Source organism: Strongyloides ratti (genome assembly GCF_001040885.1).
Source record: "Strongyloides ratti genome assembly S_ratti_ED321, chromosome : X".
Lineage (NCBI taxonomy): Eukaryota > Metazoa > Nematoda > Chromadorea > Rhabditida > Strongyloididae > Strongyloides > Strongyloides ratti.
Genome location: NC_037309.1, coordinates 440,041 through 463,195, shown reverse-complemented (window position 1 = coordinate 463,195; position 23,155 = coordinate 440,041). Strand labels below are relative to the sequence as shown.

General features: G+C 19.6%; 5 protein-coding genes across 5 annotated transcripts; 3 read left to right on the top strand and 2 right to left on the bottom strand.

The window, feature by feature from the left end:
* Positions 1 to 947: 947 nt before the first annotated feature.
* On the bottom strand, positions 948 to 2,026 carry SRAE_X000009300 (Protein of unknown function DUF727 family and GSKIP domain-containing protein; the record flags this gene model as incomplete). Its single annotated transcript, XM_024644394.1, has 5 exons — positions 948 to 988; positions 1,045 to 1,659; positions 1,708 to 1,790; positions 1,845 to 1,914; positions 1,960 to 2,026. The coding sequence occupies 5 exons, from the start codon at positions 2,024 to 2,026 to the stop codon at positions 948 to 950; spliced, it is 876 nt and encodes a 291-aa protein (XP_024509958.1).
* A 2,020-nt stretch (positions 2,027 to 4,046) lies between these two features.
* SRAE_X000009200 (Arf GTPase activating protein family and Pleckstrin homology domain and Ankyrin repeat and Pleckstrin homology-like domain and Ankyrin repeat-containing domain-containing protein) lies at positions 4,047 to 6,854 on the top strand (the record flags this gene model as incomplete). The annotated part of the gene is made up of 6 exons (XM_024644393.1): positions 4,047 to 4,108; positions 4,155 to 4,271; positions 4,318 to 4,494; positions 4,729 to 4,957; positions 5,040 to 5,210; positions 5,268 to 6,854. 6 exons carry the CDS (start codon positions 4,047 to 4,049, stop codon positions 6,852 to 6,854), a joined length of 2,343 nt encoding a protein of 780 aa, XP_024509957.1.
* An 813-nt stretch (positions 6,855 to 7,667) lies between these two features.
* SRAE_X000009100 (Ankyrin repeat and Ankyrin repeat-containing domain-containing protein) lies at positions 7,668 to 13,238 on the top strand (the record flags this gene model as incomplete). Its single annotated transcript, XM_024644392.1, has 6 exons — positions 7,668 to 7,685; positions 9,182 to 9,193; positions 10,896 to 11,009; positions 11,086 to 12,071; positions 12,122 to 13,082; positions 13,131 to 13,238. The coding sequence occupies 6 exons, from the start codon at positions 7,668 to 7,670 to the stop codon at positions 13,236 to 13,238; spliced, it is 2,199 nt and encodes a 732-aa protein (XP_024509956.1).
* Positions 13,239 to 13,871: 633 nt separating this feature from the next.
* Positions 13,872 to 14,623, bottom strand: SRAE_X000009000 (Hypothetical protein; the record flags this gene model as incomplete). Its single annotated transcript, XM_024644391.1, has 4 exons — positions 13,872 to 13,988; positions 14,037 to 14,125; positions 14,279 to 14,343; positions 14,400 to 14,623. The coding sequence occupies 4 exons, from the start codon at positions 14,621 to 14,623 to the stop codon at positions 13,872 to 13,874; spliced, it is 495 nt and encodes a 164-aa protein (XP_024509955.1).
* A 5,526-nt stretch (positions 14,624 to 20,149) lies between these two features.
* SRAE_X000008900 (Protein phosphatase 2C (PP2C)-like domain-containing protein) lies at positions 20,150 to 22,748 on the top strand (the record flags this gene model as incomplete). Its single annotated transcript, XM_024644390.1, has 5 exons — positions 20,150 to 20,663; positions 20,718 to 20,897; positions 20,948 to 21,036; positions 21,090 to 22,271; positions 22,317 to 22,748. The coding sequence occupies 5 exons, from the start codon at positions 20,150 to 20,152 to the stop codon at positions 22,746 to 22,748; spliced, it is 2,397 nt and encodes a 798-aa protein (XP_024509954.1).
* Between the last annotated feature and the right edge of the window lie 407 nt (positions 22,749 to 23,155).

Sequence of the window (23,155 nt, the reverse complement as noted above, 5' to 3'; positions counted from 1 at the left end):
TTTGTTTAACTTTTTCTTTTATTAAGAAATAATTTAAATTATCATTTTTTTAAAAATAACTATACTAAATTTAAATTGATAAAAGACATTTGATACCAAAAAGTATTTGATAAAAAAAATGATCCTAAAATCAAAAGTTATATGTTTTACTTTGATAAAACTATCCTTTTTTAAAATATATTATTAATTAAATGATATGATTATATAATTTTTACACTAAAATAAAATATATAATTTATCAATCAGTGTTTACAGATAGATAAATTACATTGATGATTCTTTAAACTTTATAAATTTGTTATAGTTCTGAAATAAATATTTATAATGGCCACCAAAAATCATAAGATAATGATCATTTTCTGTTTCTTCAGTAACTTTAACCACGACAAAAAATAAAATAAAACAACATTGTTTATAATTTTAAATTTAATCATTTCTACCAAATAAAGTATTATTTATTACTTTATTTATCTCTCTCAAAAAAAAATTTCTTCTTTTACAAAATATCATTAAATTTAAAAGTTGTTTAAAATTCATTTTTAGCAAAATATAATAGTAAAGAAAATGTTGTTAGATATTATTTTTTTAATTTGATAGCAATTTACTTAAAAGATATCAAAATATTTTACTTATTTCAAAATAATCCTGTTAATTAAGGTATTTTTGAAATTTATTTATAATAGTATTATGTTACAATATTGATACACTTTTTAACTATAAAATAATATACTCCTTGAAGTTAAAAATATAGCTTAAATTTTTGAATCATATATTAAAACACAATCTTTAGTTATAAATTTTTATACAAACTAACAATAATAAATAAAATAATTTTTTTAAGGAAAAATAAATGAAGGTTTTTAAAAAAATGTAAATATGCTTGTATAAAATAATGTTAATATAATATTAAAAAAATTCCCCAGTGTTTTTTCTATATTTCAACAATTTTACTTCATTTGCTTCTCTAAAAAATGTCTTATCTCATCATCTAAAAATGGAAAATATTAAAAATATTTAAAAATTATATATTAGAAATAAACAAACATTGTTTTGAATCTCCGATTGGTGCTGAAAATGATCTTAAAGATATTGGTTTATTTTTAAGATTATTAAAATAAGTTAAAGTTTCATCATTATTCATTATTTCATCATCATCTTCATTTTTTTGATTATCATCATTTGTAAGTTGAGATAACTTAGTAACCAATAGTTGATTTAAATAATCTTTACTTCCTGGAGATACAAAATCAACTAGTTCCCTAACATCATCAAAATATCGAGTATGAAGATCTACTTGATTATAATCACCATTCATTGAATCAGTATGTAATGATGCAACCCTCCATCCTTTCATTGTTAATTCTAAAGTATATGGAACATCTTCAACTGTTTTAATATTAACAAATATTAAATCAGATGTTCGTGGTAACATTTCAGAGACAGAAACTGTTTGAACACGTGAAGCTAGTTCATGAACAGATGCAATTGCCTCCAACTCTAATGATCCTTTTGGTATTTCACAATTTTTTTCTAAATAATTATCTTTATAAGCATTTCTATTTGCGGCAGATATTTCACTTAAATTTATAGGTGTTGGAACAGTATTACCAATTTGATGAATTAATAAATGCGACGTATGCCTTGATAGTGGTCCACCACCTTCAGAACAGTTGTTTATTGTTAAATTTTGATTTGAATTCATATTACCTGATAAATATATCTGTGCTGATACAGGATTTTGGACTTGTGATGTTTTAAAAACGTTAGCAGCTGTCTGCCATCTAGCAGAACTAAAATAAAAAATAAATAAAATAATGACACTTATTTTTTAAATTTAAACTTACTCGTTTTGCTTATAAAGAGGAGAAACACCTAAAGTATTAGCAAGAAAATTAGCATTAACTCCTGATGTTACTGGAATATTTGTTAATTGAATGGGATTATAATCAGTTAAATCACCATTATTTAGAGAGAAACAGGAACAAGAGTTGGTGTTAACGTTTTCTAATGATTTATACAATGACATTTTAAATGTTTACTAGAAAATAAAAAAGTTGTTATTCTTAAGTACCTAGAAAAAAATTAGATAAGATAAGTATAGTAATTAAAAAATAAAAAAAGTGTCGTAAAGAAGTTATCTATTTTAATAAAATAGATAATATAATACATGTTAGTAATATAATAAGATGATATTATTAAGTAAACTATGATACGTGGTATCAGATCAAAATATATATATATGTCTTGCTTGGAAAATATAACATTTATTATTTATAATAAACTTGTTTTATTGTTTTAATACTTAATAATAATATAAATTTACAAAATTTTATATATATTTTTATGATATATATAAAAAAAAAAAAATTTTTTTTAAATATTTTTTTTGACACGTACGAAAAGTTATATTTACAACTAAATTAAAAAATATTATTAGTAAAATATTTTATATTTTAAATAATATAAAGTATAAGCAAGTGATTGCCCTTTGCTAAATAATATGAAGGTATCTTTTCAAAAATTTAGTACATAAAATAAAATTTATTCTATTAAATTTATACTTGCAAAGTAGTTATTCTAATGGGAAAAAATTAATTATTCAATGTAACAGAGGCATAAAGAAAAAAGTATTGAAAGATTATATTTATAAATAAAGTGTTAAAAAGAATTTATATGATATTTTTTTTTTGTTTGTTGGACAACTGTTACTTTTTTAAAATGAAAAAAAAAATAATTATATTTTTTTCCTTTTAAAAAAGATTAAAAAAAGAATAATTTCAATATTAGAATAACTATTATATTTTTTTGTTAGAATAAAATAAATATTATTAAATATTATGTCTTAAAATTTTAGAAGTATTTATTTTTAAACATTTTTTAAATTATATATAATTGTACTTATTGTAAATAAAAAAATATTATATTTTATTCATTTAAAGAAAGATCATTATTATATAATATATTGAATATAATAATACATTTATATGATTTTTTTACATATTAAATTTAATTACGATTTTCTTTTGTTTAATGGAAAAAGTAAAATATATGTAAGAAAGAAATATGTGCCAGAGACTGTCTTATTACTCTGAATTGATTAGAGGCACTTTTACATTACTTAACCAGTAAATGATGGCCTCACTCTTTTTGTTAATGGAAAATAAATTGATTATTAGAAAAGTTTAAGTTTTATATAGAGGCATTAAAATATATTTTATAAGAAATAAATTGTATTATAATTTGATTTTGTTAGACACATTACTCTTAGTTATATCAAAATTTTAAACATTATTATTTATATTTATTCATATTTTTTATATTATAAATTTTTTTTTTTATTTTTTGTTCGTGTTTAATAAACATATTTAGTAATTAAATATGAAGAATTGCAATTTGTATTCTTGTTATATAAAAATGATACATTTTATATTTAAAAAAATTTTTTCTTTGTTATCTTAACTACTCTAAAATACGATATAAACTTTTTTTTATTATTTGATGGACCGAAATATAATATATATATATATAAATCGACCTAAAATGCAAATTGTTTATTTGTTAAAAATGTACCCCAATTATTAGCTAAATTTTTATTCAATTTTTCAGTTTATGTATTTAACATTAACTTTTAACTTTAGACAAAAGAGAAAAAAAATATTAAACTAAGAAGTATAATTACAACACCACAGTTTTAATATATACTTTATTAAATTTATATTTATACTTACTTGTGTTTATCTTTTTTTTTTTTAAATTTTTTATTGGATATAGATGTTATTGTCATTGTTATAATAATAGTGTAAAAAAAATCATAATATTGTAATCAAAAATATACATTTACATCTTTTTTAACTACCATACATATATATATATATTTCAGGTGAGTTGTCAAAATTTTTTAAATAACACACTTCATATATAATTCAGATCAATTTAATACATATCTACTTTACCTATATATATTTTGTCAACCTAATTTGTCATTAATAAATTATTTATTTTACTAGATTTTATACCAAAAATTTAGCAATAAAATAATCGTTTTTATGGTTCATTACGATAAATATATGAATTTTATAGAAGCTATTAAAGATTCGCCAAATTTCAGGTATTTTTTTTTTTCTTAATATTAATAATTTAATAATTAATTTAAGGGCTTCTTTACTTGAAAATGAATTATATTTGGTTGGTTTTCGTAAAAGAATTGAAGAATTAATTAAAACAATTGATCATGTTTTGTCATTGGAAGAACAATTAACAGCAGCTTCAGGGTAATCATATTATTAATAATATAAAAATAAATAAATAATATTTTAGTAAACTTAATATTTGTTTTGCTGAAGCATGGAAAAGTATGAAAAACAATGATCCTGTATCTGATGTAACTTTCTCAACAGTTTCGGAAGGATTTTCTAAAATTATGAATACAAATGGTTCAGTACATGAAAGTTCTTTCCTATCTATGCGTAATGTTTTATTTAATTTTTTAAAAAGGTAAGTATAAAATTTATATATATACATATAATATTTAAATAAAAATGTTACATTTTTGTATACATACATATATATATATATATATATATATATTATTATCAATATAATCTATACTAACAAAAAAGTTTAATCAAATAAATGTATAATAAATTAAGTGACAAAATTAATCGTTTATATAAACATTATCAAATTTTAAAATATTTATAATAAGAATAAATAATTTATAAATTTTAGTGATTTAGAAAAATTATCAGAAACAAAATCACAATTTAATAGTATATCATCAAATTTAGAAGAAGCATTAACAAAAAAAGCATGTATACCAAAACAAAAGGCAAATGAATTAGGTGAAGCAAAAAATTCTCTTACGGCTATTGGGACATGTTATGCACACGTGTCAGTAGATTATGTTGCACAAATTAATTTAATACATGCCAAGAAATGTTATGTACTTATTGAAGCTGTAAGATTAATATTTATATATAAATATACATTATTATATAATTTTTTTATAATTAATTGTCTTTTTTTTTTTATTAATATAGATTTGGAAATTTCTCAACGAGGGAACAAATTATTATAAAAAGAGTTACAAGACATTGATTGATTTTGTCGATAAAGAAGGACAAGAAATTTTTAATACAATAACTAATTTAAAAAATAATTTTAAAATTATGGAAAAAAAAATGCAGGATAGGCATTCTGTCGTACCAAAGGTAAATTTTTAATATAAAAAAAATTGTTTATAATAAATTATTTTTATTATTTTTAAGGAATTATTTTCTCTTCCAACAGGATTATCTTTAGATCCAGAAGTTGTTATGGAAGGATATTTATTTAAACGATCATCTAATGCTTTTAAATCATGGAATAGAAGGTGGTTTCAAATTAAGGATAATAAATTAATGTATTCACATAAAAATAATGATCATGAACCATTAAGAGTAATGGAAAATAATTTAAAATTATGTCTTGTACGTCCTGCTCCACCAAATATTGAAAGATCATGTTGTTTTGAATTAGTTACTCCATGTAAATCTTATATGCTTCAGGCAGATTCTGATTTACTTTGTAAAACATGGATACGTGCTCTTCAACGTACTATACAACATTTACATGAAGAAAGTTTTCAAAAACCTAAGAAAGATGTTAATTTTGATAATGTAAGTAATGAACAACAAGAACATAATAATGATAATAATATAAATAATTTATGTGGATTTGAATCAAATGAGTCAAATACTAGTACACCACGACAAGAATTACAAAAGATTGATAGTCAAGATGAACCGATTAAAAAATTTAAAAATGTATTATCAATAAGAGAATTTTATTCACATGTACGTTCATTACCAGGGAATACTATTTGTGCAGACTGTAGATGTTCTGATGCGAAATGGATAAGTATTAATCTTGGTATAATTATATGTATAGAATGTAGTGGTGTACATAGAAGTCTCGGTGTTCATATATCAAAAGTAAGATCATTAACAATGGATTCATTAGAAAGTAAACAACAAGAAGTTATGTTATCATTAGGTAATGATATTGTTAATTCAATTTATATGAAATATTATAATTATTGGGGAAAAGAGTATCCATTAATTGTAAAAGATTCACCTAGATCAGAAAGAGAATATTTTATAAAAGCAAAATATGTTAAAAAAATATTTACTGAAAAGTCACCTACTCTTAATATTGGAATAAAAATATGTGACAATAATTTTGAAGATGGTGATTCATATGTTAATCATCAATATTTACCCTTACCAACAACTGAAACATTATCAATTAAAAGTTTTGATCGATCAGAATCAAGGTTATCCTGTGAATCAGAGACAATGAAATTTGATAATTCAGGAAATGATGAATTATTTTTACCCGATATGGTATATGATGTCATAAAAAATAATAATATTGTAAAAATGTTAGAACTTCTCGCAAATGGCTTTGACATTAATTCTGTAATCCAAGGTAATACTCCATTACATATTGCTGTAAAATATAGTAATCAAGGAATGATTGAATTTTTAATACTTAATGGTGGAAAAATAAATGCATTTAATGAAGATTTAGATACACCATTACATATTGCAGTTAAAATTGGAGATCCATTATTAGTTTATCATTTAATTAAAAGGAATGCTGATAAATCAATTAAAAATAAGAGGGGTTTAACACCTTTAGAATGTGCTATGGAAAATGAACACGCAAATGTAGTTGTTTTATTTCGTCTTGTTGATTTAAAAAATGAATGTACAAATGTTGATAGTAATAATACAATGTTAGATGAAAATATTGATGATTTTTTAAGTAATTTACAAATCCAGGAAAATGAATATAAAGAAACAAAAATATAATTATTTATTTTTATTAATATTTTATCTAATATTTTTTAATATGCATATATATAATTACACATATCTATATATATAAATAATTACTTTTTAATGTTCAATTTTTATCATTTTAACTATGATAATTTTCTACTTTTAATAACCAAATATTTTCTACTTAAAAACGGGATTATTATATTGTAAAATAACATATAAATATTTCTTTTTTATACTACCTTGATATTAATTTATTTTGTCATTCTAACATTATATTAAAAATAAACATATTATTTTAAGATTATTCATCTAAATTATAAAGTTACTTCCTTTTTTTTTATATAATTTTTGAACAATTTATTGTCATACTTCATAAATAAACTTATTATTTTAAAAATATTAACAGTATATTTTATATTTAAAATTTTTTTATTTTTTTTAATTGTTATATTTAATTTATAGTACATCTAAAATAATAATTTATACTATTATTAAAAGACAATATATTTTTCTTAGTAAAAAAAAAAATCTTAATAAAAAGAAAGAAAAAAAAATAAAACTTATTAGAATACGAAGATATTAAAATAATATAAAACTATTATGACTATTCACAAAAATTTTTTTTTTATATTAGTTATTCATAGATTCATCTATTAAAATATATAGTATTATTCATATGTATTATATATTTCTTTTATTTAATTTTTGAAAAAAGATAATCCATCCTTTGATATTATAATATTGACTTATACAATGTCTCTTATACAATATAAGAAAAATAACAAGACACAAAGTTGGTTATAAGTAATAAATAAATCATTCTGTAAACTTCTACATATTATGATGGAAACTGCAAAAGTATCATAAACTTTTGTGTTCTAAATAATTTTGATCTTTTAATAGTTATAGTATATAAATATACTATAATATTGTATATATCTGTTTTGTATCTTGAAATGAAGAATTCACAAGAGATGATAATATATAATATGTACTTATTTTCTTTATTTCTATTTCTCTCCTTCTTTTTAAACTATGAAGGACATTATTCATACTTTTATAATCATATACATTAAGTTTCTTTTTGTTTAATAAATAATATGATGTTATTAATTTCTAGTAAAAATTTTCATTAAGATTCCCACAGATGTGAGATCAATTCTATTATAATTATAATTATTAACATTTTTATGTCATGTCATCTTTACTAATAAAGTTATATACTTATCGCTTACACATTTAAAAACTTTTTGTCATCATAATTATTATCATATTGTGAAAAAAGATAGTTTTACTACTATTATTATATTAATTAACTTATATTTATTGTTTTAAAAGTAGAAACTGTATAATTTGCATATATAATTAACTTATTATTTAAAAGTATTACTCTCTTTTTTTTTTCTAAATATTTGATAAAATTTTTGATTATTTAATCTTTATTACAATACATTTTTTTTTAAACAAAATTTTTTTTTAACATTATATAGAACTAATATAAGGTTATATTTTAATTTACTTATTTAAAAATGTTATTTTATTTTCTTTACATATAGATGATAAATATAAATGAATTAGTTTTCTTTATACTAAATAAATAAAAGTTTCTTTACGATGATGAATTGACAATTATTTTTTTTGTATACATTTTTTTTAAGATAAAAATTTCAAAAAAATGTACTATACAATATAAATGTTATTTAAAAATATTTATTTATTTTGATATATCCAATTTAAATTGGTTACGATGCTTTTTAAGGGTATATATAATATTCTTATTTTTAAAAGCTTTTTTTTTTAATTTATGATTTTATTAAAATTTAACATATATTAAAAATTTTTAAATATTTGTAAATAATATTATTTTTAGATACAATTTTAAAAATAATATACCTTTACTATAAATATATATAGATATATATATTTTCCATTAAAAAATTTTTAAAAACAATTATTTTTGCCAAAAAATTAAAAATATTATAAAATCAATAGATATTAATATTTACTAAAACTTAAATTCTCTACTCAAATGACATATGTATATAATATTAATTCTTTTCTTTTATTTTCAAATATTTTATTAAATAAAAACAACTTTACTATTTATTTTTACAATCTACTGTCAAATATTGTATGAATAAAAAAGTTTTTGTTTTATTTATTATTGAAATATTATTTATACAAAATAACATATTTTTTTTATTAATTTAAAAAAAAATTATTAATAGATGATTTAAGATCATTGAAATATATATATATATATTTATACTTTGAAGGAACAATATATTATATTTAAATTTAAAAAACTTCTACTTTTTAAATATTATTATTTTACATAATCGGCTATATTTTAGAAGGATTATAAGGTAAAAAAAAATTATTTAATGTTAAAATATATTAATGTTATGTAACATATTAAAAGAATTTTAAATATAAAATAATGTATTTAATAAAGAACATTAGAATAAGGAAAGAAAAGTTGTTATAATAATTTAAAGAATAAAATGATTATATATATTTATATATATGGGATGATTATATTTTTATAATTATCATTCTATATATATAATAATAAAAAAAATTATTTTATTAGTATTTTATTACATTTTTTTTATTTATTAGAGGGAAAGTATAAAATTTAACACTATAAAGTTAAAATATGCCATTAAAATTTGATAAAATGTATAATAAAATTTAATAAGAATCAAATAAAAAAAACTATTAGAAAAGTTATTACTATGATTATTAGAATTAATTTTGTTGATGAAATATGCTTAGTGTAAAAAGTAAAGTCAATATAGATTGTTTAAGAAAAAAAAAAAATTTGCTAATAATTATTTATAAAAATTTCTTTGTTAATAAATTCTTAATTTATTTATTTTTTAAATCTTTAAGACTAGAAAAAATATATTATATATATATATTATATTTATATAAAAAAAATATATATACTTTTTTTTTTATTTAATGTATTTTATTATATTATTCTAAATATTTGGTGACCCAAAGATATATTTATTATAAATTGGATCCATAATTTTTAGAGAAGTATAGGGGGTGTCTTTTGTCTAATAAAATAGATATTATAGTTTTAAATGTTAATAATAAATGCTAATTTGTTCTAATGTCGACAACTTTTCAACATTGCTTGCTATATAACATATTATTTAAAAATAATTATTTAATGTTTTAATTTAAGCTATTTTATAAAAATATTATTATATTAGATAAATTTCCATTTAAGAATAAATTTTTTACATTATTATTATTATTATTATATTAAATAATAATAAAAAAAAAATAGATATGTATTATGATATTATTATTATTCTAATGTTAGGGCATAAAAAGTATAACATTATTTTATGTATGAGGTAGTTGTCAAACATAAAAGTCGATTGTTAATTTATAAAGTGAGGTATCTATACACCAATTATATATTTATGCAGATATTTTTCCAACTCACTATCCTTACCTACTAATATTTATTTAATTTTTTTTTTTTTTTTATTAATTAAAATAAATATTTTTATAATTATACTTTTTTATTTAAATTTAATTTATAAAGATATTGATGTTATCTTATTTTTTCTTTTCTTTTTTTTTTTGTTAACCCGTTAAATTTATAGTTAAAGTAAAATTTTTGTTAAGAAATCAAATGTGTCTATATGACATACTTTAGCTTAATGTCTTTAAACATACTTAGTTAAACTTAAACTATTATATTTGATATGTTTGAGGTCAACTATTATGTTATAACATATTCAATATTATTTTGTTATTGAATGTTTTTAATATAACTAAATATATTTATAAAAAAAAAGAAAAAAAAAAACTTTTCAAAATTTATTTTTTTTTTATATTTACTATACAATTATAATTTTATTATGTTCATTTTATTCTGATTTTATTATCCAATTATATGATATTTATTTTTTCTGAATAAGATTATTATTTAAATTTATCTTAAAATATATCAACTATTCGTTAAAATATAATCATATTTTCATGATATTTTATTTTAATAAAATTTTTTAGTATATCATTTTTTTTTTATTAATTTTGTAGGAGAAAACAAATTTTTCTGGGTTTATTAAAATGGATGTGGATATGACTAATGATTTTACTTCTATTGTCGGTAATAGATTAGATACCATACAAAAAAGAAAAGAATATAAAGAGGTATGTTATTATTTGTATTTTTTTTTTATATATTATAATTAATTTTAAAAAAAAAATAATAATTTTATAATTTAAGAAAGCTGTAAAAAGTTGGCGGTATAATCTTCAATTTGAACCAGATAAAAGGCGAACACCAGTAAAAGTTGACTTTAATTTAAATATAAAATTTGCTGCTGCATGTAAAGCTTCAGATTTTCATGACATCAAAAAATATTTAGATGAGGGTGCTAATATCAATTATGTTGGACCAGATGGTTTAACAGCTTTACATAATGCTATTATTGATAATAATTGTGAGATTGTTAAACTTTTAGTGGAAAATGGTTCTGATGTTAATATTCAAGATCCAATGTATTGGACACCATTACATTCTGCCATTGAAATGGGAAATTTAGAAATTATTCAAATTTTATTAGATAATGGTGCTGATCCATCATTAATGAATAGTGATGAAAAATTACCAATAGACTTGGCAAAAGATGATAATATTATTAAAGTAATAAAGAAAAAAATGGATGCATTAGAAATGGATATTGATGATTTACGTATTAAAGAACGACAATCTATAAGGAGAGATATATTAAAATGGTATAAAGATAAAAAATGGGATGAAAAACCTCATCCATTGACAGGATGTTATGCAATTCATGTTTGTGCTGCAAAGAATTACCTTCCTGAATTGTATGCTTTGGTTGCCCATAAAATATGTGATCCAAATATTAAAGATTATGATGGATGGACACCTTTACATGGTGCTGTTTATTGGAATAATTATGATGCAGCTATTCTTTTAATAAATAATGGAGCTGATATACATGCTAAAACTAACATTAATGAAAATATTTTAGACATTTGTGATACAGATGAAACAAAGAATCTTGCAAAAGATATTTTAAATGAAGATAATCAATTAAAGGAAGATATCGCAAAATATGAATTGGATAAATTTCAATTACCAGATGAGAAAAGTGATGTTTCTGAGACAGATGGTGATGAGTCAATAACTAATGAATCTGTTGATGATGTTACAATAGTTAAACCAAAAAATATTGAAGAAACGAGGTATATTTTTATTAAAATATTTTTATATTATAAAAATTTTTTATTTTTAGTACATCAAATAGTATGGCAAACAATGAGAATGTTGATAAATTTATAAGTGGTGTTCCTTGGGATAGGACAAATAAACTTAAGAAAGTTGAAAATAATGTTAAATTGTTTAATTCTATCAATGCTAATCGTTGTAATGTTGTCCTACCTAATCAAAAAATGACTCATGATGAATCTGAATCAGAAAGAAAAATGATAAGCAAACAAAGAAGAAGCGCAAGAAGATCAACACGTGGTATTACACAAGAAGAACTTAAAGAAGTAATTAATACAACAAAAAAAAAGGATGACATATTATTTACTTCATCTAGTAGTTCCTATGAAGATTCTCTTAATAAACTGCCTTTTATTAATTCACGGTCAAATGTTTTGAAACGTTCTGAAATTTATAACAGTGATAAAACTAATCACGTGGAAACATTTATTCAAAAAACAAATCCACTGCAATCACACACTTCACCTAATAACCAAACTTCTATATCACCAAGTTATTGTCTTAAAGATGTGCATAATAATTGTGAAGAAAACGGTTATAATGATCAAAATAAACAATCTCAAGAACATGGTACCAAAATGTATAAATTTTTAGATACTAATTTACCATCAAAAAAACCAATCTCTTTTAGTCAATCTTTTACACCATACACGAATTTATCAATAAAAAGTAATAAAAATTCTGAAATATCTGATTGTGTAGAAAAAACACCTATTAAAGTTAGTGAAAATCTTTCTAATATTACATCAAATGAAGATACCAAAAATGATAATACTTCTACTAAATTATCAAAATTACCTACTATATATAAAAATGATGAAAAGGGAGATGATAATGAAATTAATTACAAAACATTGTATCTTCTTGAAAAAGAAGCACATGAAAAACTTCAAAAAGATTTTATTAAACTTCAGAATGAAAATTCTATGTTTAAACAAAAATTAGATAAAATGGAATTAGAATTAAAGGTAATCTTTTATTTTTTTATAATTATATTAACATTCTATTATTTTTAGAATTCCCAAAATGAAAGAGATAAACTTGAACAACTAAAAAGTGAAAATAGTGCTTTGGTAAGAGTTCTCGGCAAACTTACCAAAGAAGATGGATATAAAAAAAATTGAAAAAAAAAACTAATTTTTTTTTTATATATTTTGTAAATCTGTATAATAATGTAAAATTATTTTTCTTTTTTTGTAGATATTAATAGATGCTTTAAAGATTTAATGATATTAAGCTAAATTAAGATAATATAACTAAAATAAGTTTTAATAACAAAAAAAAAATTTTTTTTTGTTTTTTACTTGTAAATTAATTTTTTTTTTTGTTCAATTAATTTTAATCGCCTTGCCTAAGATTTGTTTTTATTTATATAAGCAAACAATTAATTAGCCTTTTTTACATAAAAAAAAATCTTTAGCTAACTAACATTATAAATATGTAACAATGCATTTTTTTTACTTATTATTTTTAATTTAAAAGCAAAATTACGTCGGTAAAGCATATATATATTTAAATATATATATTTATCATTCTTTTTTATTTGTTAAAAGAGATCATAAAAAAATAGCTTTTAAAATAATACAATGAACGAAGTTATTACAAAATATAATTACACATTATATATAAATCATTATCATATTTTTTATTTATATTAGTTTTTCTTACTACCAAATAATAATAATATTGGTCAAAATTTTGCTTTATTATTCTTTTGTCAAAATTACAAATAAAAGAGTGAGATATTTTTTTTCCACTCATTCTCCTATTGATTTAATTTCTTCAGATATATTTTTTCTTGCTTTTTCTTCATATTTATCTCTAAATTCTTTGGTTGCAAAAATATTTGGTATTTGCAAAAATAATTTCAAGACCTAAAATAATATTTTATTAAAAAAAAATAAATAAATAGTCTAAATAACCTTTAATCGTTCCTTCTTGTATTGATCATCACTTAAATATGAATATTCTTGACGAAGTTGTGACTTATATATGTCATACTTTTCTGGAGCTTCTCCATGAATCATCATATCAAAATCAATTAAATAATGAATATCATCACTTCCATAAATTCCTTCATTCAAATTAGCATCAGTACAATTATTTTCACTTTCTAAAATTAAATTAACAACATAACTCTCCTGATCAAATGTTGTTTCATTACAAAATTTTTTAAATTCATCAGCGGAAGCTTTTGCAGATTCTGTTGATTTACTATCATATTCAAGACTAAAAATATATATATTTATTTTAATAATTATAGTAATATATTTTTTTTAACATACTGTTTAAAAAATATTGCAAATGCAACAGCATAACGATCATGTAATCTATCTTTATGTTGATCAAAAAGTTGAAGCATATTATGAAGATGAGATAAGTTATAGAATGGTCTATTAGAATATTGTTGTATAATTTTATCCCACCATTTCTCTTTAACTGTTTCATTCATGAAACTTGTCATATCATTCCAACGTTCTCTTAAGACCTTTTTCTCCTCATTTGTCATCTTAGTTTTAAAAATAAGTTTAAAAGTTAACTAAAATTAAAAATATTTTATAGAAAATTTAAAAATATATAAAACACTGTTAAAATATATAAAAATTTGTTATAATTTCCCAATAATATAAGAATAAATATTTGATAAGTTTGTTAAATGGGAATATTTTTTTTTTAAAAAAAAGGTACATTTTTAATGAGTATTTATAGATAAAAAAAATGTAAATATTGTTAAAATATTACTTTCTAAGATATAATACGTTTATAAATATATAATAGAACAAAAAAATAATATGAAATGACATATATGATAGATATAATATTGACTAGTCATAAAAAGGCTAGCTATATATTTTAGTAACGTTTTTTCCGAATGAAAAGAAAAATTAGAAAATGAAAAGGATGCTTAACAGGAAAGATTTTTTTTTAGCTTTCTTTATCATAGTAGAGATAAGACATTTTGAAAAGTATATTTATATATAGTCAAAAGACTGTTATAGAATATTGGCGAAACATATATAAAATGTCTATACATGTTACTTGAATTAATCCATAAGTTATAGAAGGACAATTCTTATTTCTATAATTTAAAATCATTCCACAAGTTTAATGAGAATATTATTCAATTTCATATTAAGAAAAAAAATATATATATATAATAAATACTACATGAGACAAAAAAAAATAATTTATAAAAAGGATTATATATAAATATACTTTTAAGTTTAATTATATAAAAAAAAATTTTTTACTTAAAATAACAACACTATTTCTTATATATTATCAAGCCATTAAATTAAAAATTTTGAAATTTATCTTTTTGGGATTAGAAAACATTTTTTTTTTGTAAAATAATAAAATAAATTTTACTTTATCTTTTCTATTACATCTCGTTAGAAAAAAAATTTTTGGACTTCATTTTTATATTTTTAAAAATAGTTATTTTTGTTATTTACAAAATATATTTCATCCATAAATAAGCAGCCTCAGTTTCTATGCTCCTATATAAATATATTAAAAGTAAGTAATTAAAAAATAATAAATACAATAAATATATTTTTGTAAACAAAAAAAGTTAAATATACTATTTTATGGGTACTTTAAAAAAAAATTGTCAACATAATTTGTTGTTTATATGAAAAACTTTGTATTATTAAATTAGTGAACTGTAAAATTTATAATATTTATTTTTGATAATAATTGTACAATTGACATTTATATTAAAATTTTATTGTATCTTTTTGTTAATCCTTTTTAATATTCATATAATATTGTAAAGAAATTTACCTCATAATCAATAGAAAATAGTTTATGGACATTTATTGTTAAGTTTATTATAATTAGAAGAATAACACCTATTTTCTTTTACACATATTTCTAAATATATACATATATATACATTATATGTTCCAGATGTGGCCTTTTCTCTCTCTTATATTAATTATGAATATATGTTGACATATTAACTAAAAATTTAGTACGATGCGACTATTATTATATTGTTCATCATTTCTCACATCTAAATTCATCATCACACAATCTTAAACTATAAATTTCCTTTTAACCCATTAAGCTTAATAATAAACTTTTATACATTCTATTTATTGTAATAACTTTTTGTAATTGGGCAATTATAAAAATTTTATTATCATTTCCTTATATATATATATATAAATATACATAATAATAGTTGTTTAATTTTTTCCTAATTTTAAAAAGTTTTTCCTCATATTTTTATCTTCTTTTTACTTTAAAAAGAAATATTAACTAGTTTTTCAAAAAAGAATTGATAATATCTTTCCTTTTTTTTTTAAATTTATCATTCTAACAATGTATAGGAAACAATTTTTTTTTTTACTATCATAATTTATTTAAAAACAATTTCCTTATAATTAAAAAAAGTACATTTATTCACAGATAGTTAATGTTTGACAATTTGTACAATAACATAATCGTTTATTCTATTTAATATATTTCAATTTTTAGTTATTTTTCTTATTTTTATTTATTATTTTTTGAAAAATAATAATTATTTTTATTTAAAATAAAGAATCTTCTTTATGTGGTACAATAAAATTGATAAAATATATTTATTTTTAAAGGCACAATGACTGTTAGTAAGAATTAATTTTCATTTTTAAATAAAAAATTTTTGAATAATTGTAAATATATATATATATATATTTGTTTAGAATAAAAGATTATTTGAAAAATAAAAAAATTATACATCATCTATATATTTTGCTACTTTACAATATTAAAAATAATATTCATAACAAAATAAAGTAACATTGATATAAATAACTTATGGACATTGTGGTCACAACAAAAAAGATTTGTAATTTTCACATATAATATTAACACTTTTCCTATCTTTAAATTTTATTATTCTTTTGCATATGTATATATATATATATATATACATATACTTTTTATCAATGCCAAAAATTTTTACTTACTCGTCCCATGAAAGTATTCTTTTTAAATCTACTTTAATTCATCCTCTTATACATATAATATATACATGTACTAAAAATTTTATCGGATTTCTACTACTTTAATCTACAATAAGGATAGTATATTAAAAAGTTTTACCAAAATTGTATTAAAATGATATAATTATTGTCCTTTTCATTATATACATATATCTATAAATTTTAATCATTTTCTTTTAATTTTGGTAATTAATAATAATCAAATATATTTGTTGACAATTGAAAATAACAAGTATTTTTAATCTAATCAAGTAACATTTTTTTTTGTCTTACCAATTTTTAAATTAATTTATATAATAGTAATATATCATATTAAAGTATCTATTGTCAAATTATATATAAATTTTAATTTTTACTTTATTATATCTATATAATTTATTTTTGTTTAAAAAAAGAAAAAAAAAAACTTGAATTTTTGATTGTTATTAATATACATTTTTTTTTAGTAATATTTACAAAGTTTTTTTTGTTAACTATATCAACTAATACTTTTTACAATGAATACATTTTTAACCTTTTTTTATGATTAAAGAAAGTTAATCTGTCTTTAATATATATGTATTACTTTTTCCTGATAAATAATTAATAATTTTTAATGACAACAAAAATTTGCAACATTCAAGATAAAAAGTACCCTTATAAAGTTTAGAAATATATTTTTATAAAAATAATAAGGTTGATTAGATAAATAGTATATATCTTTTAGGCGAAAATAAACTTTATATTTTAAAGCTATGGCATTTTATTTAAAAATATATATATTTTTTTTTGATAAGCTAGATATATATTAACTTTTACCAAATAGCGAGAGATATTAATAGTTATAAACAAAATTTATCACGTTATATATTTAATGGACATTTTACTGAATTTTTTTTTATCTCTTCTCTTTTATGATTGTCATATGAAATTCTTTTTATTTTAAATAATATATTAAACAAAATATTAATATTTATTTTATAAAATATTTATTTTTTAATAAAAATAAAATTATACATAAAATTATTTTTTTTTTTTGCTTTTGTCATTTAAGTATAAATTTATTGAAAAACATTTTATAGACACTTGTATAAGAAGAGTTTAATTTAAATTTTTACTTGTTTAGAAAAATTAACCACTTTTACTGTCATGTTAGATATAATTCAGTTGCTTATAATATGATATAATCAAATATAAATTAAACTTTCCTCTTAAAAAGTTATTTTTAGGGGTTTTAATGTTGTTTTTTTTTTTGTCTTACATAAAACTATTTTATTATAATAAAAGTAAAACTTCATTTATATACATATAAAATATCTTTATTTGCAACAATACGCATTTTATTTATGATAATACTTCTAACTAATTTTTAGTTTAAAACTGGAAGTATGTTAAAATTTTAACGATGACATACTGTGTATTTAATTCATAAAAAAAAATAAAAATATAAAAGAAGAACTTAGAAAATAGATTTTTATTGTTTTTATCTTTCATAGTCCATTTAAATATATATTTACACATATGCTTTTTGTAAATTAATACATATATTTTTGAATTATTAAAATCACTTACTACATCATTTTTATTATTTATGTGATACCTGATACTATTATCGTATATTTGTTAAAATGGACATATTATTATTTTCTCATCATCTATAAATATTTTTAAAAGAGATTTAATATTTTGTAAATCTATTAAAAATATATAAAGATCTTTAGTCATCTCTTATGATATTTATATATTTTTTACTAAAAAAAATATGGATGATATCTTTAACCAAAATATATTTTTGTATAAATTATATTAATAATTACTTTAAAGTATTGTTTACATGAAAAATAATAAGTTTTAAGTGTATTTTTAAATATTTTTACCATAATAAAATAAAATAAATAAATATAGTAAAAATATAATTTAAAAGTGAAGTGCTTTTTTTTTTATACATACAAATATATATTATATATATAACTATAGAAAGTTTAAATTTCTTTGTTAACTCATCCTTAAATATTATTTTACACTTTTATTTTAATTGCTTCTTCTAAAATGTGAAAATTCTATTTTATTTTATTATATGAACAGATGTTTTTTCCTATTGAAAATATGTATCATTTAATAATCGCTTAAATTATTTTTAAAAATGTTGTTTTTTTTAAAGAAATTTATAAATATAAAAAAATTTTTAAATATATTCAAATTATTTCTGATTGTTAAACAATTTTTTACAAATATTTTATTAAAAATCATACATCAATTAACAAATATTTATAGAATATGATAGATGAAGATAATTTTAATTAAACACATTTTAATGATAAAAAATATTGAATCACAAGGTTTATGATCTTTTATAATAGAATGGTCATTTTTCCTATATATCAAATTTTATTATTACTTTGTACTCAATTGACGTAGGAATATACGATTAACCTAAAGATATATCAAATAACTTTAACTTTTTACTCATTATCTTTATAAACATCCTTTTTAAATTAATTTTAATAGTAAAGTTTATATTTGAAGATTAAAAGTTATTATAAATTTTTTCTTTTACTTCCTATAATATTAAATAATAATTTTATTAAATTTTGTTAACACATATAATGATAGATTAATATTTTACCTTACATCATTTTTCGTCAACCCTTTTGACGACATTTTTAAGAAGTTATTATATTAACACTTGACAGATATAGTAGAAAAGATGGATACACAAATATATATATTTTGTCCTCTCTATTATACTTCAATTCAATTTTATGAAATAATTTTAAACTTATTATTAATGATGCTCTTCTTACTGTTTTAATATTATAAACATTATTGTTTATTTATCTTTCTTTTGTTCAAAGATAAATGTTGAGACGTTTTCTTTTTGCTTATCAAACTCTGCTACTAAAATTTACTTCTTAAAATGTATTTTGTTTATGTGATCATTATTATATATATACAAACTTTTAAGTAATATTTATATTTAACATTTATTATTTAATTTTAATATATTTATATATATACATTTATTTTTTCTTAATATTATTTTTTTATAATTTTAGAAAAATATGACTTCTTTTTTCCGTAAACGGGTCAATTCATTATTACGAACATCTATATGGTCATCATCAAAAGACTCAACAAATGATATTTTTATAGATGAACAGATATATTTTAAAAAACATCTTGAGGAAAATCATCATGATACTGATATATCTGATATCATCAATGAATGGGTTATAAATTGTAAAAGTAAAAAAAATAACCCAATGCCAGAGATATATTCAGGAAAGACAGGTTTAGATATACCAGTTATAAATTTAGATAATTTTTCATTAAAAATAAAAGCATCATATACTGGTCCTGATGGTGGATTAACTAGAGTTCGAGAACAAAAAGAGCAACCAATTGTAAATATGGCAAATTTGGATGATGAGTTATGTTTATCTATTGATGGAAATTCTATTAATGAATGGAATGATGAACCAATAAGTGAAAAAAGACATTGTAAAGATTATCGTTTAGCACACCTAGAATCACTTGGTTTTCATCCTGGTCGTGAATCACCAATTAACAATACAAGTAAAAATATATATTTTTTTTATCCTTATATATAATATTTATATTTATTTATAGATGAATTTGATTGGAATGTTTTTGATGATAAAAGAGCATATGGTGCATCTATATCATTATATGAAACAAATCCAATAACAGGAAAAAATGCTGGATCACCAATTGCTGATGTTTTTGGAATTGTGGCACGTGAAAATAATTGTATAATGGCACTTGCAGATGGAGTAAATTGGGGTGAAGGTTTGTAAAAAAAAATTATATATTTATTATTTAATTATATTTTTATTTAGGTGCACAACTTGCAGCAAGATGTGGAGTTAGAGGTGCAATTGATCATATTAACAAACATCTTGAAAATAATGTGTTTCGAACAACAAATGTATGTATATTAATAATAATATTTTTTAATAAATATAATAAATTTATTTATAGGATATATTTCATTGTTTACTTGGAGCATTTCATGCTGGACATGCATTAATATTACAAGAAGGTGGTTCATTAACAACACTTTGTGTATCTGTTATAGCACCTGTAAAAAATAGTTCAACATTTGTTTTATGTGTATGTAATGTTGGTGATTCTCTTTGTTTTGTACAAAATCCACAATATGGTGTCCGTGAAATAACATTAGCATCACATGACATTAGTTTAATGAGAGATATGCGTGATGCGGGTGGAGCATTAGGTCCTGTTGATGGAAGAAATCCACAATTACATAATTTGACATGTTCAATGACATTTGTTGAGGAGGGTGATATTGTTTTTATAACATCTGATGGTGTTAGTGATAATTTTGATCCAGTTGTTGGTAAATTTTGTACAATTAAAAAAGAAGAAATATTAAATAATAAGTCAAAAGAAAATGTATCATTAACAAGTCAATTAAAAAATAGTATACAAAATTCATTTCCACCATTATTAAAAAAAATTCCTTTACGTTGTAGTGCAACATTACCATGTATTGATGCTAAACAACGCCATGAATTAATGTTATTACGTATGTCATCTGTTGCAAAAAATGGTTGTGATGGAAAAAATTGTGATAATAGTGATATGATAGAAGTAGAAATTAATAATTTAACAGCAAAATCATTATGTCAAAACTTTTTACAATTTGCTCATAAATTAACAGAAGTTAAAAGAAAAACATTAGAAGATCCTGAATTATATAGAATTAGAAATACATATACAAAAAGTGAGGAAAGAATTAGGAGACGTTTAATTAAAGATATGATTATGCAAATGCCTGGTAAATTAGATCATAGTTCAATAGTAGCATATAAAGTTGGTGAATGGGATGGTAATTTAAAAGTTAAAACTAAATTTGAATGTATTGGTAATGATTCAAGTGGAATATCATCTGGATCATCTAATAAATCTACTGTATCACCTGGATCATCATTTACTTCATCAAGAGAAAATATACCAATTAATGATAATATTATTATACCAAAATTAAATAATATAAGTAATAGTAGTAATATTAAAATATTACAAAATATTAAACAAAAAATGTCAATTGATGTTGATTTAATAGTTGATAGTTATACAAATTTAAAAATTCTTAATGATAATACTCCAACATTAAAAAGTCCTTATGAAGAACAACCAGTAAGTTTTTAAATATATTTATAAATAATATATATTTTTTTAAAGATAATTTCAAAAGATCTCTTCTCTGTAACATCTAAACCACCAGTTAATCAAGGATTGGTAAATTCAAACGTATCAAAGACAAAAGAATCATCTAAAGGTAAAATAAAAGCTCCTCGCAAACATAGAAGAAATTCACTTACAAGGCATACTCTCGGTGTTGATGTAACCTGGTTTAAAAAACTTGTTATTCCTTCAATAGGATCACTAACCTCAAAAAATAATGATAAAACAAAAAAAAATGAACAAAATAACGAAAGTAATGATAATGATGCATTTAAATATAATCAACCGATTATAAGAGATGACACTTCCTGTGATCATAGATTTTCAATAAGAAGAAAATTAAAAAAAATGGTTAAACATAAGAATTGTTCTCCAGAATCCTCACCAACAAATAGTAGTTATTCAGATGAAATTGAAATAATTCTCTAAATTTAATTATGATCTCTTTTTAAATGAAGGAAAAAAAAAGATTACTTTTGTTTAAATAATTTTAATTTTTTACTCTATATTTAATTTTTTTTTTTTGGCAAGTTGTAATACCAAAGAAAGGCAAGTTGAAAATATTTTTTATGCTTATTTAAAAAATTTTATGATTATATATTGTACATTTTTTTTTAATAATCAAATAAAATAAACATTATAATATATAGCATCTTGTTAAATTATCTATAATCGAAAATTAAAGTTATTATATTTAAATGAAAGGTAGAGATAATATGTTCTATATTAATGGCATCTTTAGTTGAAAATTTTAAAAAGATATTTTATCTATTGATTTATATTATCTTTTCATTTTGTTATAAACTAAATATAATAGATATATCATTTTTAATATT